Below are 26,422 nucleotides of genomic sequence, written 5' to 3'. Positions count from 1 at the left end.
GAAAAAAGTATGTATTTCCATATAATAGTGATTTCAGTTTGAGGCCTCCTGACACACTTCGCTCAGTGCTTAAACGCCAGTCACGTACCTAACCTCTCATTGACCATTTGTGCTACAGCCACATAGCTCATGTGGCTCACTGGGACTTATTTAATATACTTCTTTAAGTTAACCTTAAAGCAACTCACTTCTTTCCCTGGCTTCATCCTGATACATAAGATCTCTAAAAACATGACTTCAGTGATCTCACTGTATTATTCTCTAATATATGTTAAAATAAATACATAATCATTAAGATGGAAAGTGGTCATCCATATCCCACCTTAGAATTATTTTGTGTACCACTTGTGGAATGCATACCACCATTTGGAATCCACAAACTGGCTTTTAATTTTGACTGACTTCCATCCTTCCTCTTAATTTAAGTACACAAACTCAAGTTCCTTTTGTCCACTCAACTAGAATTGGGTTCAGATATTGTCAGTGGGCTGTGGACACTTGCCGTTCATGTCAGTTTCCTGCTGCGCCCTTTCAGTTCATAGTGACACCTGTCCTGGTTTGATACCACCTTACCTTTCTTCAGGTTCTTGCCACAGAGCAGATGCCCAGTTGGAGGGATGTGCTGTGAGGGCACACATGCACCCATAGGCACCTGCACATGCGCGCTCCCACATACCTCACCTCTACCTTCACACTTGCCCTGCGATCGTTTTCAGAACCTCATTTCTTTTGATAAGTCTGTCCACCTGATCTCTTTTGAGTCCAGTCATTCTCCTTTTTCTCTTCATTGATGCACTTGCAAGTTAATGTTTATTTGGCATTCCATTTGTCAGTACTCTTTCCAGTTCCCCAGTTGAAATGCTTAATGGGGCTGAGGCTTCCAGAGTAGCTCACTTAGGTATTTCCCTCCAAGAGACTCCAGGTGTTGTTGGCAGCATACATTTTTCTCCCAACCTCTCTGCAGTGTCCTTATTCTGTGCAGAAGTTGGAGCCCATTGTTTGCTCTTAGAGGTGAATCTTGGCCTCGGATTGTCATTTGCCTCTTTCTTCCCGGAGAAGAAGCTCCTCAGGCTCAGGCCTCTGCCTTTGCACCTGCACTTCAGGCTCATGGTCTGGGATATTAGATGATGCTCATAGATGTGTGTCTTATTATCCGGAAGGGGTTTTTCCTTCAGTGTAAGTAGACCAGGTGTGTGTCCAGGTCCCTGCCTGCGACTCTCTCTCTTTAATCTATGGGTATTAGTATAGTCTTCTCTAGGTGGTTTTTTGTTTTGTTTTGTTTTGTTTTCCTTTTCCTAAACGTAAAGCTGTCATCTGTTCTCAGAATGAAGAGCTTGATGGTTTCTCATGCTCTGTGCTGGGCAGGGACTTAGATCAGTTATAAGACAGCAAGTGGCTCCTCATATCATAGGCAATGTGTGATGGAAATGGGGCTAGGAGTGAAATGGTACCAGCCTCTGAAATTAAAACTTTGTGGACAAGAGGAAAGGGAATGATGGGGAAATGCAGGATTTAGAAAGCATCATAGCAACAAATACAAACCATCCGGAAACCACTGAATATTTTAGTGAGGAAGGAACTAGATATCAAAGTTATCTGTAGACAGTCAAGGAATGTTTTCTGAAAGGAGTTTTGAGAAAGATACAAAATGATGTGAAGATTCCATTCTGGTCCAATAGACAGGAAAGGTGGTCTGTGATGGGAGAGTCTCTCTGTGCGTAGCAGGGGGTAGCTGTTGTCTGTAGAACTGCGGAGAGAACTGTAGAAAGGTAATTTAGCCAAACTGAACCTGGAAGACATTTTCCCTAGAAATTGATTTTTTTACTTGTCTGTGTTTAATATCTATGACTATGTAACTTACCAGGTGGTTTCTTGTGTTGGACGTTGTGCACCACAACATCCCAATTAATCTTTAAATTTATATGACACAGGTACTGTCCCTATTTTGCAGTTGAAAGGAAATAAAATTTACATTAAATAGTGTACACTCAGGATTACACAGCAACAATGTAGATTTGAATCCTGTCATTCTACCTCAAAGTGACACTGTTAACCAATCGTTATTTTGCTGTCAAATTGTAGGATGGTTCGACAGGAGATGCGTTCCATTAGGGTTAGCTGTTGTGACCTGGTCTGCACACTCATCCTTATCTCCAAGGGAAAATGTTTCCAGTTCCACTTAAGAACCTGGAGTTCAAAGTTTCATTAAGCTGGGCGTCTGCCCGTAAAATGCTGAGGGGCTGGGGTGGAAGTACAAATGGATACATTCGGTAAAGAACTTTCAGGCCAAACTAAATTTGAACCTCGTCTAATAATAACAATACAAATAAAAATAATTATAGCTCTACTTATGAGCCTGCAAACCTCATTGTCTCGTGTCATCCCCACAATTAATAATCCTGTGAGGTAGGTTCTTATATCCAAATTTTACAGACAAGTAAACTGAGGTCGAGATGTTAAGCAGTTACACTGTTAGCAAATGGCAGAGAAGTGGTTTGTACCTAGGTAGTCTTCCTTCCCTATACTTTGTCATCTCCAAGAGAGTGCCTTTGTCAGTTCTTGAGCTACCAAAGTGAAAACCTTGCTAGTCTGAGTTACAGAAGCAATGAAAGCCATCTGTTCCAGCTTCCAGCCCTACATGGGGGCAGCTGAACCATACTGAATGGGTTCCTCAACATGCGTCCTGGCAGGCTGCAGCCACATGACAGTCTCCCCTCCAAATCTAGCACCAACTACACAGAGAGCGATACGTGTTGAACGGTAGCTTTAATATACTCGGCCAAGCCACTCAGGCTCATTTGCAATCACCTTCGAACAGATGGAACGAGGTTTTTCAACTGTGCTGCCAAATGAATGGCAGCAAAGGAGATTACTGTTTAATCTCCAAGTTTCCACACAGATACATCATCCAGCAGAGACTGTACTGGTACATCTAGGTGAAAGGTACTGACACACAAGCTGTACTTTTTCCGGACAACTGTAGAAGGGGGAGCCAGAAGGATTGAAGGGAGCCAGCAACAAGGTCTTGTACCTTATAGATTTCTTCCAAGAGGTTGCAAGGTGGCACTTAGGATTTATTCTGTCCCAAATTTTTAGCATTTGTACCAAGATGTTGAAATGCATTTCTTGGAACAGAGGTTCATAGACTTGAGTGTGCATTCGAATCTGGTAGGGAACTTGTTAAAAATACAGATGCTTGGTCTCCTACCAAGGATATTCTGAGTCAGGAGGTCTTGGCTGGGGCTCAAGCATCTATATATTTAAAGCACCCTAGTGATGCCGATGCTAACTCACTTTAGAGAAGTACTGGCTTGGGAAAGTGGGGACAGTCAGGGTGGCTTGTCTTCTGTCATTAGCAGGACATCTCTTTGAATCACTGTTGGGGTTTGGAGCACACTGGCATGGTGGATGAAAACAGAGGCTCTGCAGTCAGACTCAGACTGAGCTGTTTTAATGTCATCTCTATCACCTACCACTCTGAGACCTGGAATATGTTACTTTCCTTTTCTGAGCCTCCGTTTTCTCATCTGTAAAATCTATCACTAGTAATAGCTTCCTTGGAGGATAATTGCCATGATTAAGTGAGCCAGTATATATAAAGTACTTGACGCTGGGCCTAGACCATAGTAAGCACCTAATAAATGTTAACTACAATTATGATGATTATCATCAGGCTGTAGTTTTACCTTACAACTGACTAAGGAAATATACCCCTCTTTGGAGCCTGCAGATGCAAAGGGGAGGCCCATATGTGAGGGAAATGCAGAGTCCCCCCGGCCCCTGAAAGAACCTGTTTGATGCTTGAGTGCAAAAACATCAGCAGCCTAGGACATGTTGTACAGTGTCGGTGGAAGTGGGGGTGGGGGCAGGAGGGGATTCTTGGGCCTTGTTTTACATGGATCATGTTAACTAGCTGCTGAGATTATAGCTCTGAATGATTTTTTTAGTTCCGTTAATTCATCCTGGACCCTCTCCCAGACAGGCCCAGTGAGAGGTTGAGAATTCAGCTTATGTATTTCTCATGTGTGTCTTCCTTGTTGAAACATGACTGGGAATTCATACTATTCAAAGGCTTACGTAATGCCTTTCTCTGAGCAGTCAAAGCTGTAGCATGTGCCCTTTCTCAGGTTGCCTTTGCGGATCCCGGGTGCCCTGGGCACACCTGTTTGCTTTGGAAGATGACATGTTTATTCACATGGATTCCTATTGTCACACGGGCTGCAGAAGGTGTGTAATGTGTTTCTTGGGTCAATTATGTGTAATTACTACACGTGACTGAAAACCATGTTGATAATATGGCCATTTAAAAATGATGCTGTGGAAAGCTCGTGGCAGGAAAAAAGTTCCAGCTAGACCCATTAAATGAAAACAAGCACATTCTAGACGTGTGCTTTTGGCACTATCACCAAGTGAACAAAGCAGATACCATTAAGTATGATGTGAGTCTGCTTTGTTAAAAGCATGACACACGTCTCTGTGTGTGTGTATATGTATATGTTCCTCTGTGTAGCAGAACAATTGGACTTTTACACACCAAAATGAATACAGCTGGAGGGTGGCCCATGCAGGATATTTGTGTGCAGATGCAAATGCTTTTCTATACTTTCTAAGTTGGAGAGAAATGCATATTTCTTATATATTCACTTGTTTTTAAGTTATTAAAAACAAAACTCCCTAATCATACCTTTCATGTACTATCTCAAACCCATTTTGCAGTGAGTCGTGGTATAAAAGTAAGTAAACGTGTAGTTTCCTTCTTTCTAATGAGCAAGAATATAAGCCATCTGTACGTGGACTCCCTCAGATCCCGGTCAACTGTAGATTAACAGGAAAGCAACTTTTCCTGAAAGTAAGCTCTCACGTAGAAAAGAGGGCTGTCTTGTGAGTAATAGAGTGTCCATTTAACTCTGATCATTCAACCCCCTATTCAACATTCATCAGAGGCCCATTCCTCCCTTGTGGTTTCTGAAATGGTGTTTTAGGGCCAGTCTTTCTCATTGTGCCTCCATGTCTCTTTCCTGTGAATCAGTGCAATCCCAGGCCGGCCACAGTGACTTCCCCATTCTCTCACAAAATTCAGTTTTATTGGCATTTTTTCCCTTTGCAAAGAAAAGGGTTATTACAGGTGATATAGGGAAAGAGTCAGTCTGTCCACACAGAACCATAATCAGAAGTCGTTTTGCTGAAGATCATCTGTCAAAGTTTTAATATCATCTTTCATGTACTATGATCAAAACAATGGATTGACTCTACTTTTCACTTTTTTTTTTTTTTTTTTTTTTTTTTGAGGCAGAGTCTTGCTCTGTTGCCCAGGCTATGGAGTGCAGTGGCGCGATCTTGGCTCACTGCAACCTTCGCCTCCTGGGTTCAAGTGATTCTCCTGCTTCAGCCTCCCAAGTAGCTGGGACTACAGGTGCCCGCCACCACACCTGGCTAATTTTTGTACTTTTAGTAGACATGGGGTTTCTCCATATTGGCCAGGCTGGTCTCGAACTCCTGACCTTGTGATCCGCCTGTCTCAGCCTCCCAAAGTGGTGGGATTATAGGTGTGAGTCACCGTGCCCAGCCTACTTTTCAACTCAATGTGTAGTGTCTGTCATCACCCAAACTCCTTTTTAAGATTTTTTTTAAAAAATTGCCCAAACTGTTTTTATATACCCAAACATATTACACAGACTGATTTCTAAGATTATTTTTATCATAGGGACTGAGGCTGCTGGGTCAGCCTGAAATGAGACCACCTCAGATTTCAGTGTGACTTGGCATGTCACTATTATCAGGAGCAAGAGCTACAGGGGGTAAAAATTGCTTTGGAAAATCTGATTCCAAACTTCCCATGTACTTGGGTATTTCCCAGAGGTGATAAACTCAGAAATTGCTGTACACTCATCATTTTTTATTGCAAAATTCATTAAGCTGCCATGCTATTATCATCCCATCTTGTCAAGATGATGCATTACAGACTTCATTGCAAAACTTTAACAAGCAGGAGAAAGTACACCTCTCTCCTGACCACAGCACAGGAAAGCCTCTGGGTATTTTGTGTTTGCCTTCCTATTTTTTAATATAAATCTCCTTGTCTTTGTAAAACTTCGCGCTGTCTGGTAACTCCCTTTTCTCCTTGTTTGATCGTGTGGAGAGTCCGTTCCCTCCTTTTGGCTCTATGAGGCATCCTGAGAGGCTGTTAAAGAACAGTCCTCTTGCCTCTTCTTTTTGCCCTCTACTCTTAGGCACCATGGAAAGTTGGGATATTAGCCTGTATTCTGACAGAGTCCCATGCATGGTGGGAAACCTCCCGCAAATGTTTCATATTTACCCTCCAGCTCTGTGTATTCAGTGAGCCAGACCTGTTCGGGCCTGCCAAGACGTGTGAATTTGGCTTGGCTCTGTGAGTGCTTTCCTGGCCTCGCCTCTGGGTTCTGTGATAAACAGAGCTCCTGCCTCCCGTGTGTGATGGGGTTGCCATTAGAGTGGGTCGGAGTCACTTGGTAAATATGGAAAGTGAAGTCGCTCAGCTCCCAGATTTCCATGGCAACCCCCAGAACAAGTACAATATCACCAAAATTATTCTGCGGCTTTCCTTTTTTAGTTGCAGTGATTTGGTTGCATACTCATGTTTTTCCGTTCCTGATTTGTACAAAAAACAAAAACTCTGCCCACTGTCATCAGTACTTTGGTTTCAAGGACATTCATGGTCCCTGTCTAAAGCACCTGAAAAATTCAGTCACACAAAACTACCTCTTTCTGTTCCAGCAGCATACATTTTTGACTGTGTATTATTCCCTTATATTTAATATTTATCTTATAGCCATTCACGGAGCCTTAGTGTCAGTGACCCGTGGGCGAGGCACCAGGAATGGATGGCTAATGTTGACCTCACCAGCCACATTAATGGATGCCGTGTGGCCAGACAGCATGTCCCTGCCCTCAGGTAGTTTGCATCCTTAAGGACCAAGTTCACATCCAGTTTGTCACTCCTTATAGAACGTATGTTTGTGAAAGCACTGCCAATGCATGCTTACCATTATTTGGGGATTTATTTTATCATTTTCTTGTTGCTGGGGTCTTATTTTCTGTGACTGATACAAAGACACATTCTTGTTGACAAACATGTTTGAGGTGGGCAAGCATTCTCACTGACTTCAACCAGTTTAGGCATACTTCTGAGTTGTGGGCATTCTTTCCTTTTTGTCATGGTCCTCTATGATCTTGTTGACTTGACTCATAACTAGCTGTTTTTCTTTTGAAGCCCACTAGCCTATAATTTTTTTCCTTCAGCAACATAATTGCCATCAGTCCTTCTTATACCTTCTATGAGGATACCAGAGCTGGATTGAATCATCAGTGACTCAGGGAAGTCTAGCTATGTTATTTGAAGGATTTGCTTAATTTTTATTTTTATTTTTTAAAGTGTCTTCTAGGCTGCCTGTTCTTGTGCGCTTCTGTCAGGAGCAGTACTCATTTGCCTAGCTGATGAAAAATGCTCCTATTTTGAGTGACATTACTGAATATTATTATTATTATTATTGAAAGGAGGCAGAAGCTTGCTCTGTCACCTAGGCTGGTGTGCTGTGTCACCATCATACCTCACCACAGCCTTGAACTCCCAGGCTGAAACAATTCTCCTGCCTCAGCCTCCCAAGTACGTGGGACCACAGGTGTGTACCACCAGGCCTGGCTAATTTTTAACTTTTTTTTTTGTGGAGATGGGGGTCTCACTATGTTTACCAGGTTGATTTCAAAATCTTGGCCTCAAGTGATCCTCCCACCCTGGCCTCTGAAGGCGATGGGATTGCAGGCATGAACCGCCATGCTTGGCTCATTTTCTCCTTATTTCCTAATTGACTCCAAATGCTTTAAAATTTGTCTTGGTATAGTTTGCTATAACCACTAAAACATTTGACTGGCCATTGATCTTATTCTCCACCCTTTCCCTGGAATAATCCTCACCTGCCTACTCACCCTCAGTAAAGATTGTCAGCCTTTCAGCTTAGAGCCTCTACCTAGATGTTCTCAGTCTCATTATGTATTGTCTACAGATGATGAGACCTTTCTTCTACAAAATTGTAGTCATTTTATAGTCAGGCAGTGCCAGGTTTCTGGGTTTTCTTGTCATTTGTCCCAGCAAGGGATACCAATACAGAGTTGGCCTCTTAGGATGCATATTTGGCCCTCTTGGCTGTAAAACTATGAAGCCTTATGATACATTTTTATACCCTCCTTTACTAATGGATTGTAAGGGAGAAAAATAATCTCCTGCTAACATTTTAGAAAGACGAATATACTTTTAGCAAGATACTGTTTTTAGTTTGTAGAATGATAATCCTCTCCTGGAAAAGTAAATATAATCACAGGAGAAATGTGAGCGATAGTTACGCTCTTCTGTTTCCTGAGAATTTTGTCACGCAAACTTGGCCCTTTAAGCTTCTCAAAATCAAGTTAATAAAACTGTTTCTCTGTCCTGTCCTGTGAAGCAGTAAATGTCTCCAGTTGAAGCCCAGGGAACCGTCCTCACTCTCTTTCTTTATATGGTAGTCTCGAGCTCCTCATGGTCTTTCGGGCATCTTTGTATGCATGTTTTGTAAAAAGGAAAATCTTACTGATACTGATTCATACTGATAAATGGCACATCCAATCTCTCAGTGATCCCCTTATTATGTAATCTTAGTGTTGTTTTTCTTTCTGGTAGGAAGTTCCCATTTACAGGCCCTGTTAGTCCTCCTACATCTTGGCTCAGTGTAACTCTTTTGGCTTCTCTTTGTTGTCGTTTTTGTTAAAAAATGAAGCTCTTAAAATATGAACAGTTCTAAATCTCAGACATCAGTTCAATCTACTTTTTCCAAATCTACTTTGAGTTCAGTAGTCAGGAGGTAGCCTCATAGGGTTTTTCTCTCTCCTGTGGGGCTTTATCCAGGGCATTAAGGATTTGCTAAGATATCAGGGGTATTGGGGTGAGTGTGTATGTATTTAGTGTGAGGCTTACTGTAAAATCACTTCATAAGCATACTTTATTTTTACAGACATGACTCGTGCAAAAGGAAAAGTATTTTTATGACACATCATCCTCTTAGTTGCCTAAAGAGACCTGAGTTCAAATGTTGCCCTTTAAATTATCATACCAGTGGCTCTAGACTATCCTGTGAGGGACATATTGTAACATACCCCTGAGTCACTGCAAAAAGGTCCAGGATTAGCCTAGATATTATGTTTAAGTGAATTAATTGCCAGAAGTATCAGTTGATTTTAGTATGGTATATCTGTAATCAATAGAGGACAAGAATCACATTCCACATCTGTAATATTTTGCTACAGCAATGATGGGTTCCTGTACCATTTAGCTAAATTATCTCCAAAAATTGTGTTTTCTATTCATGATTCCAAGTTTTTAAAGATGGGAAGAACATAAAGTTCTGTTCTTTGAGCGGTATTCTGAAGTTTACAAGATACATTCTTGCCTGTGATCTCACTTGATCCTCATGACAGTTCCACAAGCTGTGAAAGGCAGTTCTTGTTCTCCCCATTTTATAGATTGTTAACCAGGAATCCAAGATCAAGTAGAAATTGCCTGAGGTCACATAGCCAGTCAGGGCTTGAAGAGAACTCAGCTTTTCTGTCTCTTGGCTTGGCAATATTCTCCAAGCGTGAATATGACTGCTGGGACTATGGACTCAGGTATTTTGTTGTTGTTTATAGGCAAACCATTCTGCAGCCCAGTACAGAGTGATTTATCAAAGAATTCACTTGAAGTTAAACACCAAGTACATGGAGCTAGAGGCAACACTGAAAGATGTGTCTGGGAAAGGGTCAGGAATTTAGACGCTTGGAGTCATAAGGACATTGGTGGCTGAATAGTAGATCTTCTCTGGTGAGGCTCTATGGAATTGGAGGTGGGACATGGCCTGATGAATTAGAGCAATATTAGAGACAGGAGTTTTAGAATGAAAGGTGAGTGTCACAGAAGCCAAGGGGATCTGGGTGAATGTGAGGGGGTCTATGAAGGCTTTTCTCTAGTCTGGCAATATGCCAGTCAAAAGAAGATGCAATTTATGGTGCCATGGTAGGGCCACTTTTAGAAAAAATCCTGGCTTATATTAAAGGGGAGATATATCCTGTTACAATGAGGAAGGGGGTTTGCTTTAAAATTTCGAGTCACCTGTTCCCCCTTGACTCTTCCTTTCCCACTTTTAATTCTTAACCTTTTCTATGTTGTTTCTTAAGCTTCCCTGGGATCAGAGATCTTGATCCAGTCTTATTCTTTATAAATTTTTGTGCATGTAGCAATAGACTGTCGCTATGCAATAATAGTAATATGGGACTTGTGACTTTTTCCCCCCAGAGGAACAAAGGAACAGCATCATCAACTCCAGTTTGGAATCTGTCTCATCAAATCCAAACAGCATCCTTAATTCCAGCAGCAGCTTACAGCCCAACATGAACTCCAGTGACCCAGACCTGGCTGTGGTCAAACCCACCCGGCCCAACTCACTGTAAGTATGATGTCCAGCTGCCTACCCCACAAGGACTTTGGTCAGCCATTCCACCTAGAATTTGCTATCTGGCTCCATCTAACTTCGGACCATTGTCCCCTGAACATTATTTAAACCTCCTCCCTAAACTGGGAGCTCAGCTGGCTTGTTGTGGGTTTTTCAAGCATCATCATCTCAGAGGGAGTTGTTATTCTTAACATACTGCTTCTTAGCCTTGGTGATTTTTGATTTACCGTCCTGCTGAGATGGCTTTGGTGATAGCTATTGCCTGTGCTGGCTGCTGGGCATGAAAAGCAATTTCTGTAAGTTTTACAAACATCCAGGGGCTGTAGCAGCTCTGTGGCCGAGTTTGTTTCACTCATCCATGTTGTCTTGGTTTCCCTCCCCACTGACTATGTTGGAAATGTTCAGTGCCACCTCCGTGTCCGCTTCCATAAGGAAGAGCCTCCAGGAGCCCTTTGTGTCTTCACATCCTCAAACCTTAGCATGACTATGACTTCTTAACAGATACTATTAAAGAGAAGAACCCTTTTTGCTTTATTTTTGGGCATTGAGCACCCATAGTCAGGACAATTAGTTTGGGGGTTGGTTGTCTAGCCCTCCACAGAAACTAGATCTACTCTGCTAGGATCAGAAAGTTCTCCCTCATGGTTTCAACCCACATTGCTTCGCATGCTTCTTTAGACCATCCCATAAATCTTGTCAACTAGCGCCTTTGCAGAAAGAATGTGAGGCCATGACCAGAACAGTTGGACTCTCAGGCTACAGTTATGTAAGACTCAGGAAAAACAGAGATGATTTTGCCTTTCTCTAAGTGAAAATAGATTGAGGTTCAGCCACAGACTGTCTTCAGGGCGGTTGTTTCACGTGGGGAGACACTGGCATGGCGGTGAGATGCTAGGATGTCAGTAACCTTTTCCTGCTCCTCCGCATGCCATAGTTTCATGACAGCACCCTGTCATTCAATCGCTATGAGATATTTACAAATCTGCAAAATTAATCTGATGATGCCTTAGAAGACACTAAGGGCTATTAAATACTTGGAAGGAGAGATGACTCCAAAATGGACGTAAGAGGTACATAATAAAAATGTTACTATACTGTGGGATGAAATCTTAAACTGAGAATATCAGGTCTTTTTAGTTGTTGGCAGCTTTAAATCATACTGATGTTCAGGAAGTTTAATTATTTGCCCGTTGAGTGGTAAATCGCATGTTCCTTCACTAAGAAGGGAACCAGTGCCTCAGGACCTCAAAATAATTGAATTTGTTCGGCTTATGGGCAGTGAGTCTCTTCTGGTTCTCCATGGCTGGGCTTGCCTAGGGAGCCTCCCTGCCTTGAGGTTTGGCCTTCTTAGGCTCTCCTATACCCGCTTTCCTGGACTTTAGGGAAATTCTATTTTCTTTACTTTTTTTTCTTCAGTTGGTTTAATTTTCTGTACCTAGCAGTTGCTAAAGTTATTTCTTGCTGTGTATGAGCAAGGTTGAATTTCTAGCCCAAGTTGCTTAACATCCCCTGATTTTAGCCAGCCACTACCAATGAGTGGTCTGTAATTTTTTTTTTTTTTCAGTGGCTGGTAGCTGTGAGCCCCTGAGTCACTGCTGAGTACAGTGTGTACAAAGAGGTTGCTTAAGCAGCTAAGTGGAAAAGGGGAGTGTGTCTTTTAAACAGGTCCTGAGGAGAAGGCTTGGGATTTTTTATTTTTTAGGTGTCTAGATACGATTTTTTTTTTTTCCCATAACATCCTAGGAATCGCTCTGCCTATTTCACACCACCCAGGGACTGTTCCCTGCCTGGTACAGATCTGGGGGGCTTTTCTGGGGAAGGGAGGGTGATAACAGGAATGGTTCTACTTGTTTGTCTCTGGAGGAGGATTAGAAAAGGAAGTGTGGGTGTGCCTCCAACAAGACCACTGTCCTTCCAAGCCGAGTGAGTCGCTGATTGATACCTTTGAGTCTTGAGGTCAGGGAAGGTTGTTCCCCGAGGTAGAAGCAGTACCCGCACCAGCACTGACACCAGCGTCTGCCATGGCCCTGAGTGGCAGCCATGCCAAAGTCCCCCATAAGCTCTGGAGGCAGGCTCACAGCCACTTCTCAAACCCAAGGCAGTGAGGTGATTTTCCTGGGTTCCTGTCTCCCTGATATTTTCTGCCTGAGATTTGCTGGTATGGATCATGCATGGCTGTTAGGCAGTCCTAACAAATGGACCCACAGTACTTTCCCTGAGCAAACTGATTCCAAGAAATCTGTCGGCACACAGATGTGCCATGGTAACAACCACACGAGACCACTTGGGTCTCAGCCCCAGGTGTGGACCCTTTTGTTCCCGCCATCATTGTTCGGTTGGAAGTGTCCAGAGCTCCTCCAGTGGGAACACTTAATGATGCAGATGAAAATGAGGAACATAGGTGGGCTGGGAGGATTACCATTAGCTTGACTATTCAATAGGAATGAGGTACGGAACCAGCCACCATGAAGCTATCTGTTCTTTTTATTTCACTCCTTTATTTCACTATTTTTCATAATGACTGGGATATCATTATGACCAGATAGAAATCATAGCGAAAGAAACATGTTTATAACTCATAATACAGTGGTACCACTGATGATACATTTTGTAGTATTATTAATCTTCCCTAATTCTCCAAGGATATCAGGGCGCTCTTATTTACATGAATATAATAGTAAATCAGACATCAAAATTAGAGATGCCATCATTCTACCTGTGCCAGGGCAAGGCTGCTGGGTTTAAATCTTTGGCAGGTCCTCATCTTGACTCCTGAAGTAGCCATCTCTCCTGAAGAACAAAGGACAATTGGTAAGTCAGGACCAAAGTCCAGCTAGTCTGAAATTGTTAGCAACTGTGGCTGAACCTATTTTATGCCCAGACCCATGCATGCCAAGCTACCTGGGGTAAACCAGAAAAAGAGCGTTCCTGTTTCCCCAAGAGTTCACAGTCTAGCTAAGGAAGAAAGGCAGTGGCATATGGCAGTGCTAATAGGGACTTACAAGTCATAGTGTGTTTAGATTTCAACCACTATTACCTGAGTATCTGCTGAGTGCACACACCAGGTCGAAGTAGTGGGAAAGGTCTGGTAGATGGAGTGTGAGGTGGGCATTAGGAAAAACTTAGGTGGATGGATGAAGAGCATTCCAGGTAAGAGAGATGAAGGAGGCAGAGATTATCCAGAATGGATAAATGCATTCTGCAGACATGTATATTAGGGGAGAGGGGAGCTGTAATTCCTCCGGTACCACTACTACCAAAAAAAAGACTTGAACAAACCTTTAAAATCAGGAGACTTCACATAAAATTCAGATTTCATGCTGGAACAATTGGACATCCACATGCACAAAAATGAATCTAGATACAGACATCATACCTTTCACAGAAACTAATTCCAAATGGACCATAGGTCTAAATGTAAAATGCAAAACTGTAAAACTTCTAGAAGATAACATAGGAGAAAACCTAGGTGGCCTTGGGTATAATTATGACTTACTAGATACGACATTCAAAGTATAATCTGTGAGATAAAAGCTTGTTAAGTTGGACTTTGTTTAAACTAAAAACTTCTGCTCTGTGAAAGACACTCAAGAGAATGAAAAGACAAGCCACACGCTAGGAGAAAATATTTGCAAAACACATATCTGATAAAGGATCAGTATCCAAAATATACAAAGAACTTTTAAAATTCAATAATAAGTAAACAAAGAACCCAATTCAAATATGAGCAAAAAATATGAACAGATACCTAATCAAAAAGGACATACAGGTATCAAGTAAGCATAAAAAATATGATTCACTTTTTATGTCTTCAGGGAAATACAAATAAAAACAACAATGAGATACCACTACACACCTATGAGAATGGCCAAAATTCCAGAACACTGACAACATCAGATGCTGGCAAGGATGTGGAGCAGTGGGAACTCTCACTCATTGCTGGTGGGAATACAAAGTGATACAGCCATTTTTGGAAGACAGTTTGGTGGTTTTTCACAAAATCAAACATATTCTAAGCATACAATCCAGCAATCATGCTCTTTGGTATTCACCCAAATGAGTTGAAATTTATGTCTACACAAAAACCTGCACATGGATTTTGTTAGTAGCTTTATTTATAATTGCCAAAACTTGGGAAGCAACCAAGATGTCTATCAGTACATGAAAATGGATAAACAAACTATGGTGCACGCAGACAATGCTATATTATTCAATGATTTTTAAAAATGAACTCTCCAGCCATGAAGAGACATGGGGGAACTTTTAATACGTATTGCTAAGTAAAAGAAGTCAGCCTGGCAGGGCGCAGTGGCTCACACCTGTAATCCCAGCACTTTGGGAGGCCAAGGCAGGCAGATCACTTGAGGTCAGGAGTTTGAGACCAGCCTGGACAACATGGTGAAACCCCATCTCTACTAAAAATGCAAAAAAAAAAAAAAAAAAATTAGCTGGGCATGGTGGTGTGGGCCTGTAGTCCCAGGCTCAGGAGGCTGAGGCAGGAGAATGGGTTGAACCTGGGAGGCAGAGGTTGTGGTGAGCTGAGATCATGCCACCACACTCCAGCCTGGGTTACAGAGCAAGACTCCGTCTCAAAAAACAAGAAATCAATCTGAGAAGACTACAATATGATATAATACCAACTATATGGCTTTCTGGGAAATGCAAAATTATGGAATCAATAAAAAGATCAATGGTCACCAGGGATTCTGGGGAGAGGAACAGGGATGAATATTTGGAGCACAGGGCATTTTTTTCATGGTGAGACTATTCTGTGTGATGCTCGAATGGGATATACACAAGACATTATGCATTTGTCAAAACCCATAGAACACAAAGACTGAATGCTAATGTAAACTATGGCCTTTAAGTTAATAATAATGAACCAATATAAATATTGGTTCATGAGTTGTAACCAGTGTATTGCGTTAATGCAAGATGTTAATAATTAAGGAAACTCAGAATGTAGAAATAGAGAGGGTTTGTGTAAAACTTTCATGCAATTTTTCTGTAAACCCAAAACTGCTCTAAAAAATAGAGTCTATTAATATATCTTTTTAAATCCAGATTTCCAGCTTCTTTTGAAATTTCAGAAGAGGTGGCTATACTAAACCTGTGTGGAACTTGGGAGCAGATGATGCTCTCTGGTCTCTATTATCTCACAGCTGGCCTGCTTCACTTTTATACCTAATGCCTGTAGGCCCATAGTCAATTAAAAATGGCCACAGAATCTTTGGAATCCCTCCCATTAGAGCTAGAGCCCTTGAATCTAGGCTGGCCTTTACCCTTTGAATTATTTTGGCCAATAGAATGTGGAGGAAGTGACATCATGTGCCTTCCCGAGCCCAGGCCACAATGCCTCACAGCTTTCTCTCTCATCCTCTTGGAACCCAGTCACCACGTGAAGAAGCCTGTTGTAGCCTCCTTAAAGATGACAGATGACGGGAGAGAGAAGCCCAGCTATCTCTCTCAGCCCAGCTCAGTATCGGGACCACCAGCCAGTTGAATGCAGCTCACCTGGGTGAATCAGGCAAGACCAGCCAAAAGCTTCCCAGACAACCTATAGGTTCATGATAAATATCACATTGTGATTGTGGGAACCCAGTGAGTTTAGGGTGGTTTCATATGCAGTGATAGTAAACTGATATAAGGCCTGTGAGTTTGTGACCTTGGAGTCATGGGCAGCTGTCTTGGGATGGGGCTGAGCTGTCTGCATGCATAGAAAGGTATGGAAGGGTCTCACTATAGCATAGTGCAGCATGGAGACTGGCCTCTCAGTTTTCAGAATCTTCTTGGAAAGAAAACAACTTGTAACTGAGATTCTAAGAAATTTAAGAAACAAAATGTATGGCTAATGGCAGAGGCAAACAAGAAAGGTGGCTCAAACATTGGAATGGAAAGCAGGAAACCCTAGGTTTTAGTTCTGGCATCAACATTGCCTGGCTGATGATACCAGTCCCCAGACCTGAGCGTGCCCACCACCACCACCTTCCACTCTCTCTGGTGGAGGAAGTGGGGCTTATCTACCTCCAAGGGTGAGGGTCGTTCAATGGGTGCTTACCGAGGGCTGCAGAAACAAATCGTCCTCTCTTCCACGATGACCAGTGGGGCATCATGCCAACTCCCTTCTGGGAGAGAGTGATTTTAAAGGAGGAAGTAAACAAATGCTGAGAAAGAAGTCAGGGGACGCCCCAGCAGGGACATAACATGCTGCAGTAATTTCCCCAAATTAGAAACGACTAGGTGAATGCCTTCTTTAGACCACAAAGATTGAAAGATTGAAAGAAAACTAGGAAGGCTGGGATGATTACCGCAATGATGGAACCCAACCTTGGAGTTCTCTCTGCCTAAGTGGTCCCCACCCCTAAAAAATAATTAACTGCTCAGTAGCCTCATAAATAAAACTAATTTTTTCTCGTCCTTCCCCCTTAACACACCCTCTCATGCATTTCCAAGTTATTTCTGGTGACCTAAAAGACACGCATGCCAAACGCCTGCAGATTCTGCCAGAGTCAACCTTCCTCTCCTGTCTCAGTGGCCAGAGAACAGTCCCTGGAATTCAAAGGATAAACAAGGCCTGCGTCCAGACAGAGTTGTTTCTCTGAAACATTGCTGGCTTCTGAGTTTGATTCAGCTGCTCTCTGATGAAATTCAGGGAAAACTTGCTTTCAGAGATATCTCTCAGATTTTACGTATCTTCAGCTTAGCTGGTCAGCATTCATTCCACAAATATCAATTGAACTCCTACCGTGGGCCTCTTGGTGTTCTGAGTGCTGAAGGTACAGTGATTTAAAAATATTAAGAAAAAAAAAAGAGTTTCTGCTTTCATGGATTTTATATTCTAGTGGAGACAGGAGATAAATCAGTGTTTAACACAGTATATCACACAGTATATTGAGAAGTCCCAGGGAGAAAGCTAAAGGAGAATCAAGGAGATAGGGATTTGGAGGGGAAGGAGGCAAGTGACGTTAGCTCTCTGTACCTCAATTTTCTCATCTGTAAAATAGTGTGATCATAACCTCCTCAAATAAAGTGGCATGAAAATTAAGTAAGATCATCTTTTATTTACATATTTTAGTACTGTGTATGGCAATTATTAGTATTATGTTGGAGGGCTACCCCCACACACTATCCTTACATTTTCTCCAGTCCCTCAGCCATGGTATGTATTTTTCCTGTGCAGAGAAATGTCTCCGGCTATCCCACTCACCTTCCCCCACCAGCCTCCTACCTTGAATCTGAGACTGGAGCTATAACTCAGTCCAGGCTGTAAGTTATCATTGAAGAGGAGGAAGGAACTTCTGCTGTAGAGGCAAGTGTTACCCCCCCTTAAAGCAAGACCAGCTAGGGTAGACACGCCACGCCCTGTTCCTGGAAGATTTGGAAACCTCTAAATCCCACAGGGTACCTGATAAGTTGTGTGCATAGCTGTTATTTATTGAGACCAAATGCATGGCAAAATGAATAATATGCATTAGACAAGTGATAATTAATGACATCTTTTTTTAAAAAAAGCAATTTTACCATCTCCATGCTATTTTATGCCAAAGGGTTACACCCAAACAGGCAGCTATGATTTTACTAGAATTGTCTCTATTTGTCATCCTTTGGAATGTGGGGCTTTGAAAGAGGAAGTTTTCCTCTGTGGCTGGATCAGCTTTTTGTGGAGAAGGATATTTCCTTTTAGATTGAGGATTCTGTTTCTCACCCACCTCCAGGCAGAAAAGGTCTCTTCAGACCGGTTTGCCTGAAAACTTGGTGACATTCCTTACCTTTGGAAATAACCTGAATGCCTCATTGTTCTCAAGAGGATTCATTTGCCTCTCCTTGCTCCCCACAGTGCCCTTGGTGATTCCAGCTTACTTACTCGTTCATTGTTGTTTCTTGGACATGCCAGATACCCTCCCTCTGTCACCTCAGGCTCCTGGGCTGTGGAAGCCACAGCTCCGCCCCGTAACTAGGCCACGTTCCCTTGACATTTTCAGTTTGTTACTGGTGTGACCCATTTTCTGAGTGGCTTCATGTCTGCTTTTCCCTTTCCCTAAGCAAGATCTCACTCATCAATCAGGAGCCCAGCTGGGCTTCCCTTGGTTGAGGGTGGAGATTCCTGCCTCCATCCAATTTTTATTAGATAAATGGGTTTGGTTATTAGTGGTGGTTCTTCTTTTTTAAAATATAAAAATTGCTTGAGACAGCCCTCACACTTGGTAAGCCAGCAGGATTTCTTTCCCAAGCACCAGGGACCCATTGGTGACACTTGGATCTCTACGGCCTGTCAGCAGAGGGGGTATGGGAGGAGGTAGGGGCAGGGCGCCGTCTGAATGCCTAGCCACATCCCTGTTTTCCAGCAGAGTGGAAATCACAAATGGAAAAATGTTTTCCTTTACACATATTGTTCTGTTCTTTTCTCCTGTACAAGCTAAAATCATAGAAAGGGTCTGTATTTTTTCTTTAAACTTATAAATCTTGCTAAATAACCTAAAACAGTTTCCAAAAATTGCCCTGATGTACAGTACATGCTTAAAGTCTTGGGGTTTAATTAAAGGTATGAATGACTGAATTTCATTTTGAATTTAGCTGCCCTCAAATGCCTTATGACACTGTATTTTATTTGTGTAAGTTTAGGCATTTTAAATCTCAAATTTTTGGTAGAATATATGGGAAGGAAATACGCTTAAGATTTTGCATGGCTTTTCAGCATTGTTATGCCTGTAAGGGAACTTTGAAGGAACTCTAAAGTGTTATTTTTCTTATTTAGGATTAGAATTGTTTCTGTCTCTGTGTATTTAATCTGAGGGGTCTTATTCATAGATTCAGATTCTAAATTGGGTAAATTAAAAGTACATTAGAGTTCAAGTACTGCTTTTGAAACCTTTTTTAGTCAATCTGGAAAGCAGATGCTTACTTAGCTAGGAAAGCATTCCTAGTTGGAAACAGCCTTAGAATCTTGTTTTTAACTCCTTCTCTGCATTAGCGATCTGGAGAGCCATGCAGGATCTACCGTAGGCTTCATTTGGTCTCTATTACACTGGTCTTCCAAGGCAGACTCTTAGTTCCTGTGCACTGGTTCTCGGAGTGTGGTCCTGGGACCAGCATCATTGGCGTTACCTGGGAGCCTGTTAGATGTACAGAATCTCAGGCCCCACCCCAGACCTACAGGATCAGCATATTCTAGAAGGAAGGCCCTGTAATCTGTGTTTTACCAAACCCTGCAGATGATTCTGATACATGCTCAAGTCTGAGAGCCATAGTGCATAGTGATCTAGTGCGTTAAGCTCATGGACTTCCACCAGAATAAAATCAGGACTTACCTCAGTGTAAAGCTCTCAGGGCCAAGCCTGTGTCATCACCAGCACCCTCTGATTGTCTGTGCAGTGATGACAGTACTGGGGCTTAACTGAGCTCTGCCCGTGGCCTTTGGGATCAGTCACAGCTTATAAGGCTGAAGAGGGATGGGTTTGCTTTTCACAGGAACCTATTAGCTCACCAGTGCTGCACTTTCAATCTCCCCCCAAAAACCCGGTCAGCTGCTTCGCAAATGCGTGCCTGTTGGTTACAAATCAAGACAGGGTGGATGCATCAATTAAGCCAGTAGATATTTTTATGGTTTATCTATGGTGTGTGTAACATGAAAAGATCAAGATGCTGGTATTGACAGAAAAATAGCTCCCAGGCTATGTGATACTGAAGGTGATGGATGAGCATCAACGTGGACAGATTACAGATGTCTAAATCAGCATTTCCCAAACTGGTACAGGAAGGGAAGGGAGCAAGAGCTGCATTGGACTAAGTTCAACAGATTCTTTTTTTTCTTTTTTTCTCGAGACGGAGTCCCACTCTGCCATCCAGGCTGGAAGTCAGTGGTGTGATCTCAGCCCACTGCAACCTCCACATCCTGGGTTCAAGCAGTTCTCCCACCTCAGCCTCCCAAGTAGCTCTGACTACAGGTGCACACCACCACATTCAGCTAATTTTTGTATGTTTTGGTAGAGACAGGGTTTCACCATGTTGGCCAGGCTGGTCTTGAACTCCTGACCTCAAGTGATCCGCCTGCCTCAGCCTCCCAAAGTGCTGGGACTATAGGCATGAGCCACCATGCCTGGCCAGATCAACCAATTATTGACTAGAGAACTTCTGGGCCTTTAATATGTCCATCATGAAAGGGCATCTGTTATGGTACATTTCCTAAATACATTGACCATAGTACATGATTTCTACAGCACTTCTCTTAAGCCTCTTGAAACAGCGTTCCATGGTTTAGAAAATGCTATTCTAAATCAACACTCTACTTTTGAGGGCGGAAATGTATTTCTCATAGTGGATGGCATTATTATGGTAAAGATCCTTCCAGAGAACAGAGATTTTGTTTATATGTAAGTGTATGGCCACAAATAACTTTCTGAAGACTGAAATGGGTTATAGGTTTATATCATGTGAAAAGCATTGGTAAGCTTGAGAATCTGGGGCAGAGCAAAGCCTGTGTGTCCTGATTGTGGATCTACCAGGGTCAAGCCTCAGCTCTGCCATTTCCTAACTGTGTAAACTTGGGAAAGTTATTTGCTATCTCTGAGCTAAACCTCTTCCGTGAAATGGTAATAATAATAATAATAATAATAATAATAATACCTACTTTTAAGGTTATAAGATAATGCCTTCCTCATACTTAGTAAATGGCCTCGTTCAGAGTATCAGTCAATAAAACCAATCAATAAAAATTGGTTTCTACTATTGTTTTTATTCGCTCTCAGACTGCCCCCACTACCAATGAACAAACCCCTAGTATTGATTTCTTCACATGATGGCAGCAGATGGACACTCAGTATTTATTTTTATTTGTTTGATCCTGATGTAGCATAAAGCAACACAGATTAAAAGCATTGATATAATTTTAAAAATGAATTAAAATACCCCAAATTAAATTAACTATAAATAATAAAATACACTGAAATCAATAGAAGTGCTCCTCTTCCAAGACAGGCATCAAAGAGTGTTGGTCAAAGCCCCCTACCCTATTGTTCCTCCGTTGGGTGGAGCCAACTGGAAACTACACTAATTAGACTAGAAACCAATTGCAATCTCAACTTTCCACTGGGGAAGAATTTAGCCTTAGGAATTCCTCTCCAGCCTAGGACTGTGTGTTGATTTGACTATCATTATAGCAAAACGGAAAAGAACTTCTGAAAAAAAGTTATTTGGAAATGTAGCATCTTAGTCATTCACTGCATTTGCACTATCAAATTCTAGTATCTATCACCTTCCTTCACAAGGAAGCAGTGGAGTTCTAAGACATTGCTTTAATGTTCCTTCTAATATGCTTTACAAAGTGAAGGCAGCTGGTGATGGGGCTATTCCTTGGCTGTTGTCAAAAATACTCAGAAAAGGGATAAAATAGCTGCATTACAGACTACCCTATTACCTCTTGTTGCCCTATACAGGAGAAGTCTTGTCTTCAGAGAAAACCAAGATGTTATTGTCCACAAACAAATAAAGACAAAGCTGTTCATCCAAGGATGACGTATTATGATCCTAAGAAGAAACTTTGGTGCATTTGAAATAACGTAACTCAAGGAGGGTTTATTTACCAAAGAGTTGGTGCCGAGGAATCACAAGAGATAGTACAGTAAGTCAGGGCTAGCAGCTGCTGCCCAGTCACCACCCTTAGCTAAGAGGACGTAAGAGGAAAGTGGTACAGGATCCCAGAAGGATATACCATACGAGTTGGTGCCTTGACAGGAGCAGTGACCTTTGGTCAAGGGACACAGCCAGACCTTTCAGAAATGGAATAAATGCCTTGGCCCTCTCCTTCCCCCGCTAGTCTAAAGAGCTCCCCATTGGTGAACCCAACAGGAAGCCAGAGATTGCAAAAGCCCTGTTGAAGAAATCTGTGCTGGTTAGATCCCAGAGAAGAGATCAGGGTTAAGATGGTTAAGATTGTGTCTGGAGAGGCAAATGAATGATGTCCAAAGAGTGGAAACAGCAGGAATAGCTATCAATAAAGGACGGCCTAAATAAATGGTAGAGTTGAGTACTATCCAGTACAACAGAGGAATTAGGTAGTTCTGTATGTGCTGGTCTAGAGCTACCTTCAAAGGCACATTAAGGGGGAAAAAGAGGTGTAGGACAGTGTGCAGCTGTGACTGTCAGTCCAGACGGCACGTTAGCACCACCTGGGGAGCCTAAAATAAAAAAATACCAACACCTAGGCCCCTTCCCTGGAGCCTCAGAGTTAATTGATCTGATGTAGGGTCTAAGTTGTGGTGTGTTCCTTAAGCCTCCCAAGTGATTTTGATATGCAGCTAGATTTGAAAACCATCAGTGTACATTATATGATAGTATTTTGTATAAGAATCCAGGGATATAGACACACATGGGTGGGTGTAATATCTGTAATATTTCTGGGAAGATACAGGGGAATGAATCCATGTGGTTTTTCCTGAAGGAGGCAGATGGGATGGTGATCTGTGGCAGAAGGAACACTGACTTTTCATTTTAACACTACCCTCTTGTAGTGTGGGATTATTTTTTTTTAACATGTGCATGCATTGACTGTTTAGCTTCAAAAACTCAGAAATACGTTTGCTTAGTTTTGAAATGACCATCCATTCATTCTCTTAAAGCTTTGGAACACGTCTTTGTGAGAAAAGATTTTTCTTTTTTCTTCTTTTTTTTTTTTTTGGAAACGGAGTCTTGCTCTGTGGCCCAGGCTGGAGTGTAGTGGCGCTATCTCGGCTCACTGCAAGCTCTGTCTCCTGGGTTCACGCCATTCTCCTGCCTCAGCCTCCTGAATAGCTGGGACTATAGGCATCCACCACCATGCCTGGCTAATTTTTTCTATTTTTAGTACAGACAGAGTTTCACCATGTTAGCCAGGATGGTCTCGATCTCCTGACCTCGTGATCCGCCTGCCTTGGCCTCCCAAAGTGCTGGGATTACAGGCGTGAGCCACCACACCTGGCCAAGATTTTTCTTTTTAACCTTAAAATTTTTTGTATTACCTCAATAGCTAGGAATCTAAATGAGATGCTATTTGACAGAAGAGTAAGGTCTTTACCGAGAAGTTGTTGCTTTGGGTGTGTTTTTTTCTTTCTTTCTTTCTTTCTTTTTTTTTTCTTTTTAGACAGGGTCTCACTTTGTTTCCCAGGCTCAGTGCAGTGGTGCAGTCACAGCTCACTGCAGCCTCAACCTCCTAGGCTCAAGCGATCCTCCCACCTCAGCTCCTGAGTAGCTGGGTAGTCCTAGGCTTGTGCCACCATACCCAGCTAATTTTTTATTTTTTGTAGGGTTGGGGTCTTGCTATGTTGTCCAGGCTAGTCCCCTGGATGCAAGAGATCCTCCCACTTCAGCATCCCAAAGTGCTGGGATTACAGGTGTGAGTAATCGTGCCTGGGCTGGTATGTTTTAAGTGAAAATGAAATTAAGGCCATTGGTCATTGGTCGTTGAATCATTCTGTCAATGGCCAAATGGCTCCCTCTCTCCAGGCTGGCCTAGCCCAGGGCTCCATGTCAGTTTAGTAAGTGGTAACTCTTGGCACAGCCGAGGAAATCATATATGGAGTTAATTGAGCTGTCGCTCAGGGAGCTGAGTAGAACCAGTTAGACCCCTGCCTCTGGGCTATTTCAGATTTCTTTCTTTTTTTTTTTTTTTTGAGATGGAGTCTCTCACCCTGTTGCTCAGGCTGTAGTGCAATGGTGCAATCTCAACTCACTGCAACCTCCACCTCTTAGTTTCAAGCGATTCTCATGCCTCAGCCTCATGAGTAGCTGGGATTACAGGTGCGTGGCACCACACCTGGCTAATTTTTGCATTTTTAGCAGAGACGGGGTTTTACCATGTTGGCCAGGCTGGTATCAAACTCCTGACCTCAGATGATCCACCCATCTTGGCCTCCCAAAGTGCAAGGATTACAGGCACGAGCCACTGCACCCGGCCTCAGATTTCTTATTAAAATTAGGGAGCCCTAACTTAAGAATCCAGAAAGTCAATTTAACATTGAGCAGCTACTCATGAACTCCTCCTCCAACCCCCAACTAACATTGTGAAATGTAAGTAGTTCAATTATGTTGAGCTATATATAGTTCTTTCACCTGATCTTCATCTGTCATTCTCCATCTGCTATCTACCCAATTTCCTTTGAAAGCTCCATTTTAAAGCAGAATATATAATGGAAAAACCTTAACTCCTGACCTTTATGGAGATATACTAGAGTTACTCAATAATAATTAGCAGTTGCCCTGGTAACCTCAGACTTACTGCTTAAATCACCTGTATTTTTCACCATCCCCTGCCTGCAGGACAATAAGATCACCGGCTTTGTGCTAATGAAAATGGGGACATTTTAGTAATTTTATAATCCTTTTCAGCTTCTATTGTAAGGGTAGAAGTGATATTGTTTGTGATTATGCTCACTAAAAAGAGGCTTTTTGTTTTGTTTTTTAGTTACCAAAGCAGTGAGATAGAAATCATTCTGGGTTTTGAGCAAATTGGAAAGCACTGTGCAGTCTATTTTGTTTACCACTGTACTGAAAACCTTTGAAAACTTAAGTAGGTGAAACTTGCAGACTATAATGTAAGGATGATGGCCCTGAGATAGAAAAGAAGAATGAAATTGGCAAGTCTATCATATCAGACGTCACAGACAAAGATGAGTAAAGCCCTCTAACTCCAGCACTTTGACTTGCACAATGCTGCTGGAAGGTTGGTAAATCCAAAGCTGAAGCACAAGAGAGATTTCTTCAAATGAATGTGTTGGCTTCTGCTCTGTCTCGGGGGAAGCCTGCATCCCCTCCGTAGCATCCATGTACTGTGCCTTATGGCATAGACCTCATGGTAGGAGCTCCATATAATTCGCTGCTTCTTCTGGAGGAGAAACACCCTACTCCCAAACACACACACACACACACACACACGCAATCCCCTTTCCCATTTTTCCCTTGATCCTTTGGGTGGAAGTAGAATTAGAGGACATATGTCCTTAGTCATCCCATAACAGCACTTACAACGTTCAGTTGTCACACAGTGAAAATAAACTGGCAAGAAATCAGAAATCAGGAAATGGAGTCATGAGAATCCTGGACATACTAATCCAAAAGAGACAAGAGCTACATGTTAGTGATGGCCACAGCCAAGGTAATCTCATCCCAGAGAGCAGTCAGACTCTGCACTATCCCAAGAGAAGACTACAAACATTTCATATGAGGAAATGAACACCCACCAATTGCCCTTACTCCCCGCTTTCCCCTTCAGCCTCAATGGAACACAAACTTATTTTCATCTAATGTTTCCCTTTGGAGTATGGCACCGCCTCGTGAATATTTGCTACTGTAGCCTAACTGCACTCTGGAGCACTCACTAATATCAGTATCCAGAATCGACCAGCTCTGACAGACATTCCCTTCCCAGTCAATGAGCAAACACTTACTGAACACTTACTATTTAAGACACTATTCCAGGGTGCAGTAGCCCACACCTGTAATCTCAGCACTTCAGGAAGATCACTTGAGCCCAGGAGTTTAAGACCAGCCTGGACAACATGACATACCATCTCTACACAAAAAAAAAAAAAAAAAAGAAAGTTAGCTGAGTGTGGTGGTGCACGCCCGTGGTCCCATCTACTTGGGAGGCTGAGGGGAGGATTGTTTGAGTTCAAAAGGTCAAGGCTGCCATGAGCTGTGATTGCACCACTGCACTCCAGCCTGGGTGACACAGTAAGACCCCATCTTAAAAAGAAAAAGACACTATTCCAGGCACTGTGAAAAAGACTAAAATATACTCTCCTTGCTGCTGCTCAGACGAGGGAGATCAGATCTACATATGTAGGGGAGGATTGCTGCCAATGCAAGATACATTTTAAGTAGTAAGTGAGCAGTTGGGTCATTTACTCAAAAATATTTATGGTTGAATGAAGTATCTTTGCAATTGTAGGCAGGGTTTC

General features: G+C 42.4%; 1 protein-coding gene and 1 long non-coding RNA gene across 8 annotated transcripts in view; one reads left to right on the top strand and one right to left on the bottom strand.

The window, feature by feature from the left end:
• Positions 1-26,422, top strand: part of ARHGAP26 (Rho GTPase activating protein 26) — a 460,619-nt gene that overhangs the window by 367,458 nt on the left and 66,739 nt on the right. For 6 of the 7 annotated variants that reach the window (XR_012090832.1, XM_038006566.2, XM_008014813.3 and 3 more), the window contains one exon: positions 10,337-10,487. Coding sequence is in view for 6 of the 7 variants with exons in the window: in XM_038006566.2 (XP_037862494.1) it covers positions 10,337-10,487 (151 nt within the window). In the remaining variant the exon portion in view is untranslated. Of the gene's footprint in view, positions 1-10,336; positions 10,488-21,925; positions 22,765-26,422 lie in introns of those variants that run through there. The other variant, XM_008014814.3, reaches the window with a different exon arrangement.
• On the bottom strand, positions 1,422-16,606 carry LOC140709967 (uncharacterized). The gene is made up of 4 exons (XR_012090833.1): positions 16,552-16,606; positions 14,350-14,432; positions 13,210-13,283; positions 1,422-1,759 (listed from the first exon to the last, which is right to left on the bottom strand). It is a non-coding gene; the product is annotated as an uncharacterized lncRNA (long non-coding RNA).

The sequence above is a fragment of the Chlorocebus sabaeus genome, chromosome 23 (assembly GCF_047675955.1).
Source record: "Chlorocebus sabaeus isolate Y175 chromosome 23, mChlSab1.0.hap1, whole genome shotgun sequence".
Lineage (NCBI taxonomy): Eukaryota > Metazoa > Chordata > Mammalia > Primates > Cercopithecidae > Chlorocebus > Chlorocebus sabaeus.
Note: the sequence above shows the minus strand (reverse complement) of the source record. Positions and strands in the feature narration are given on the sequence as shown.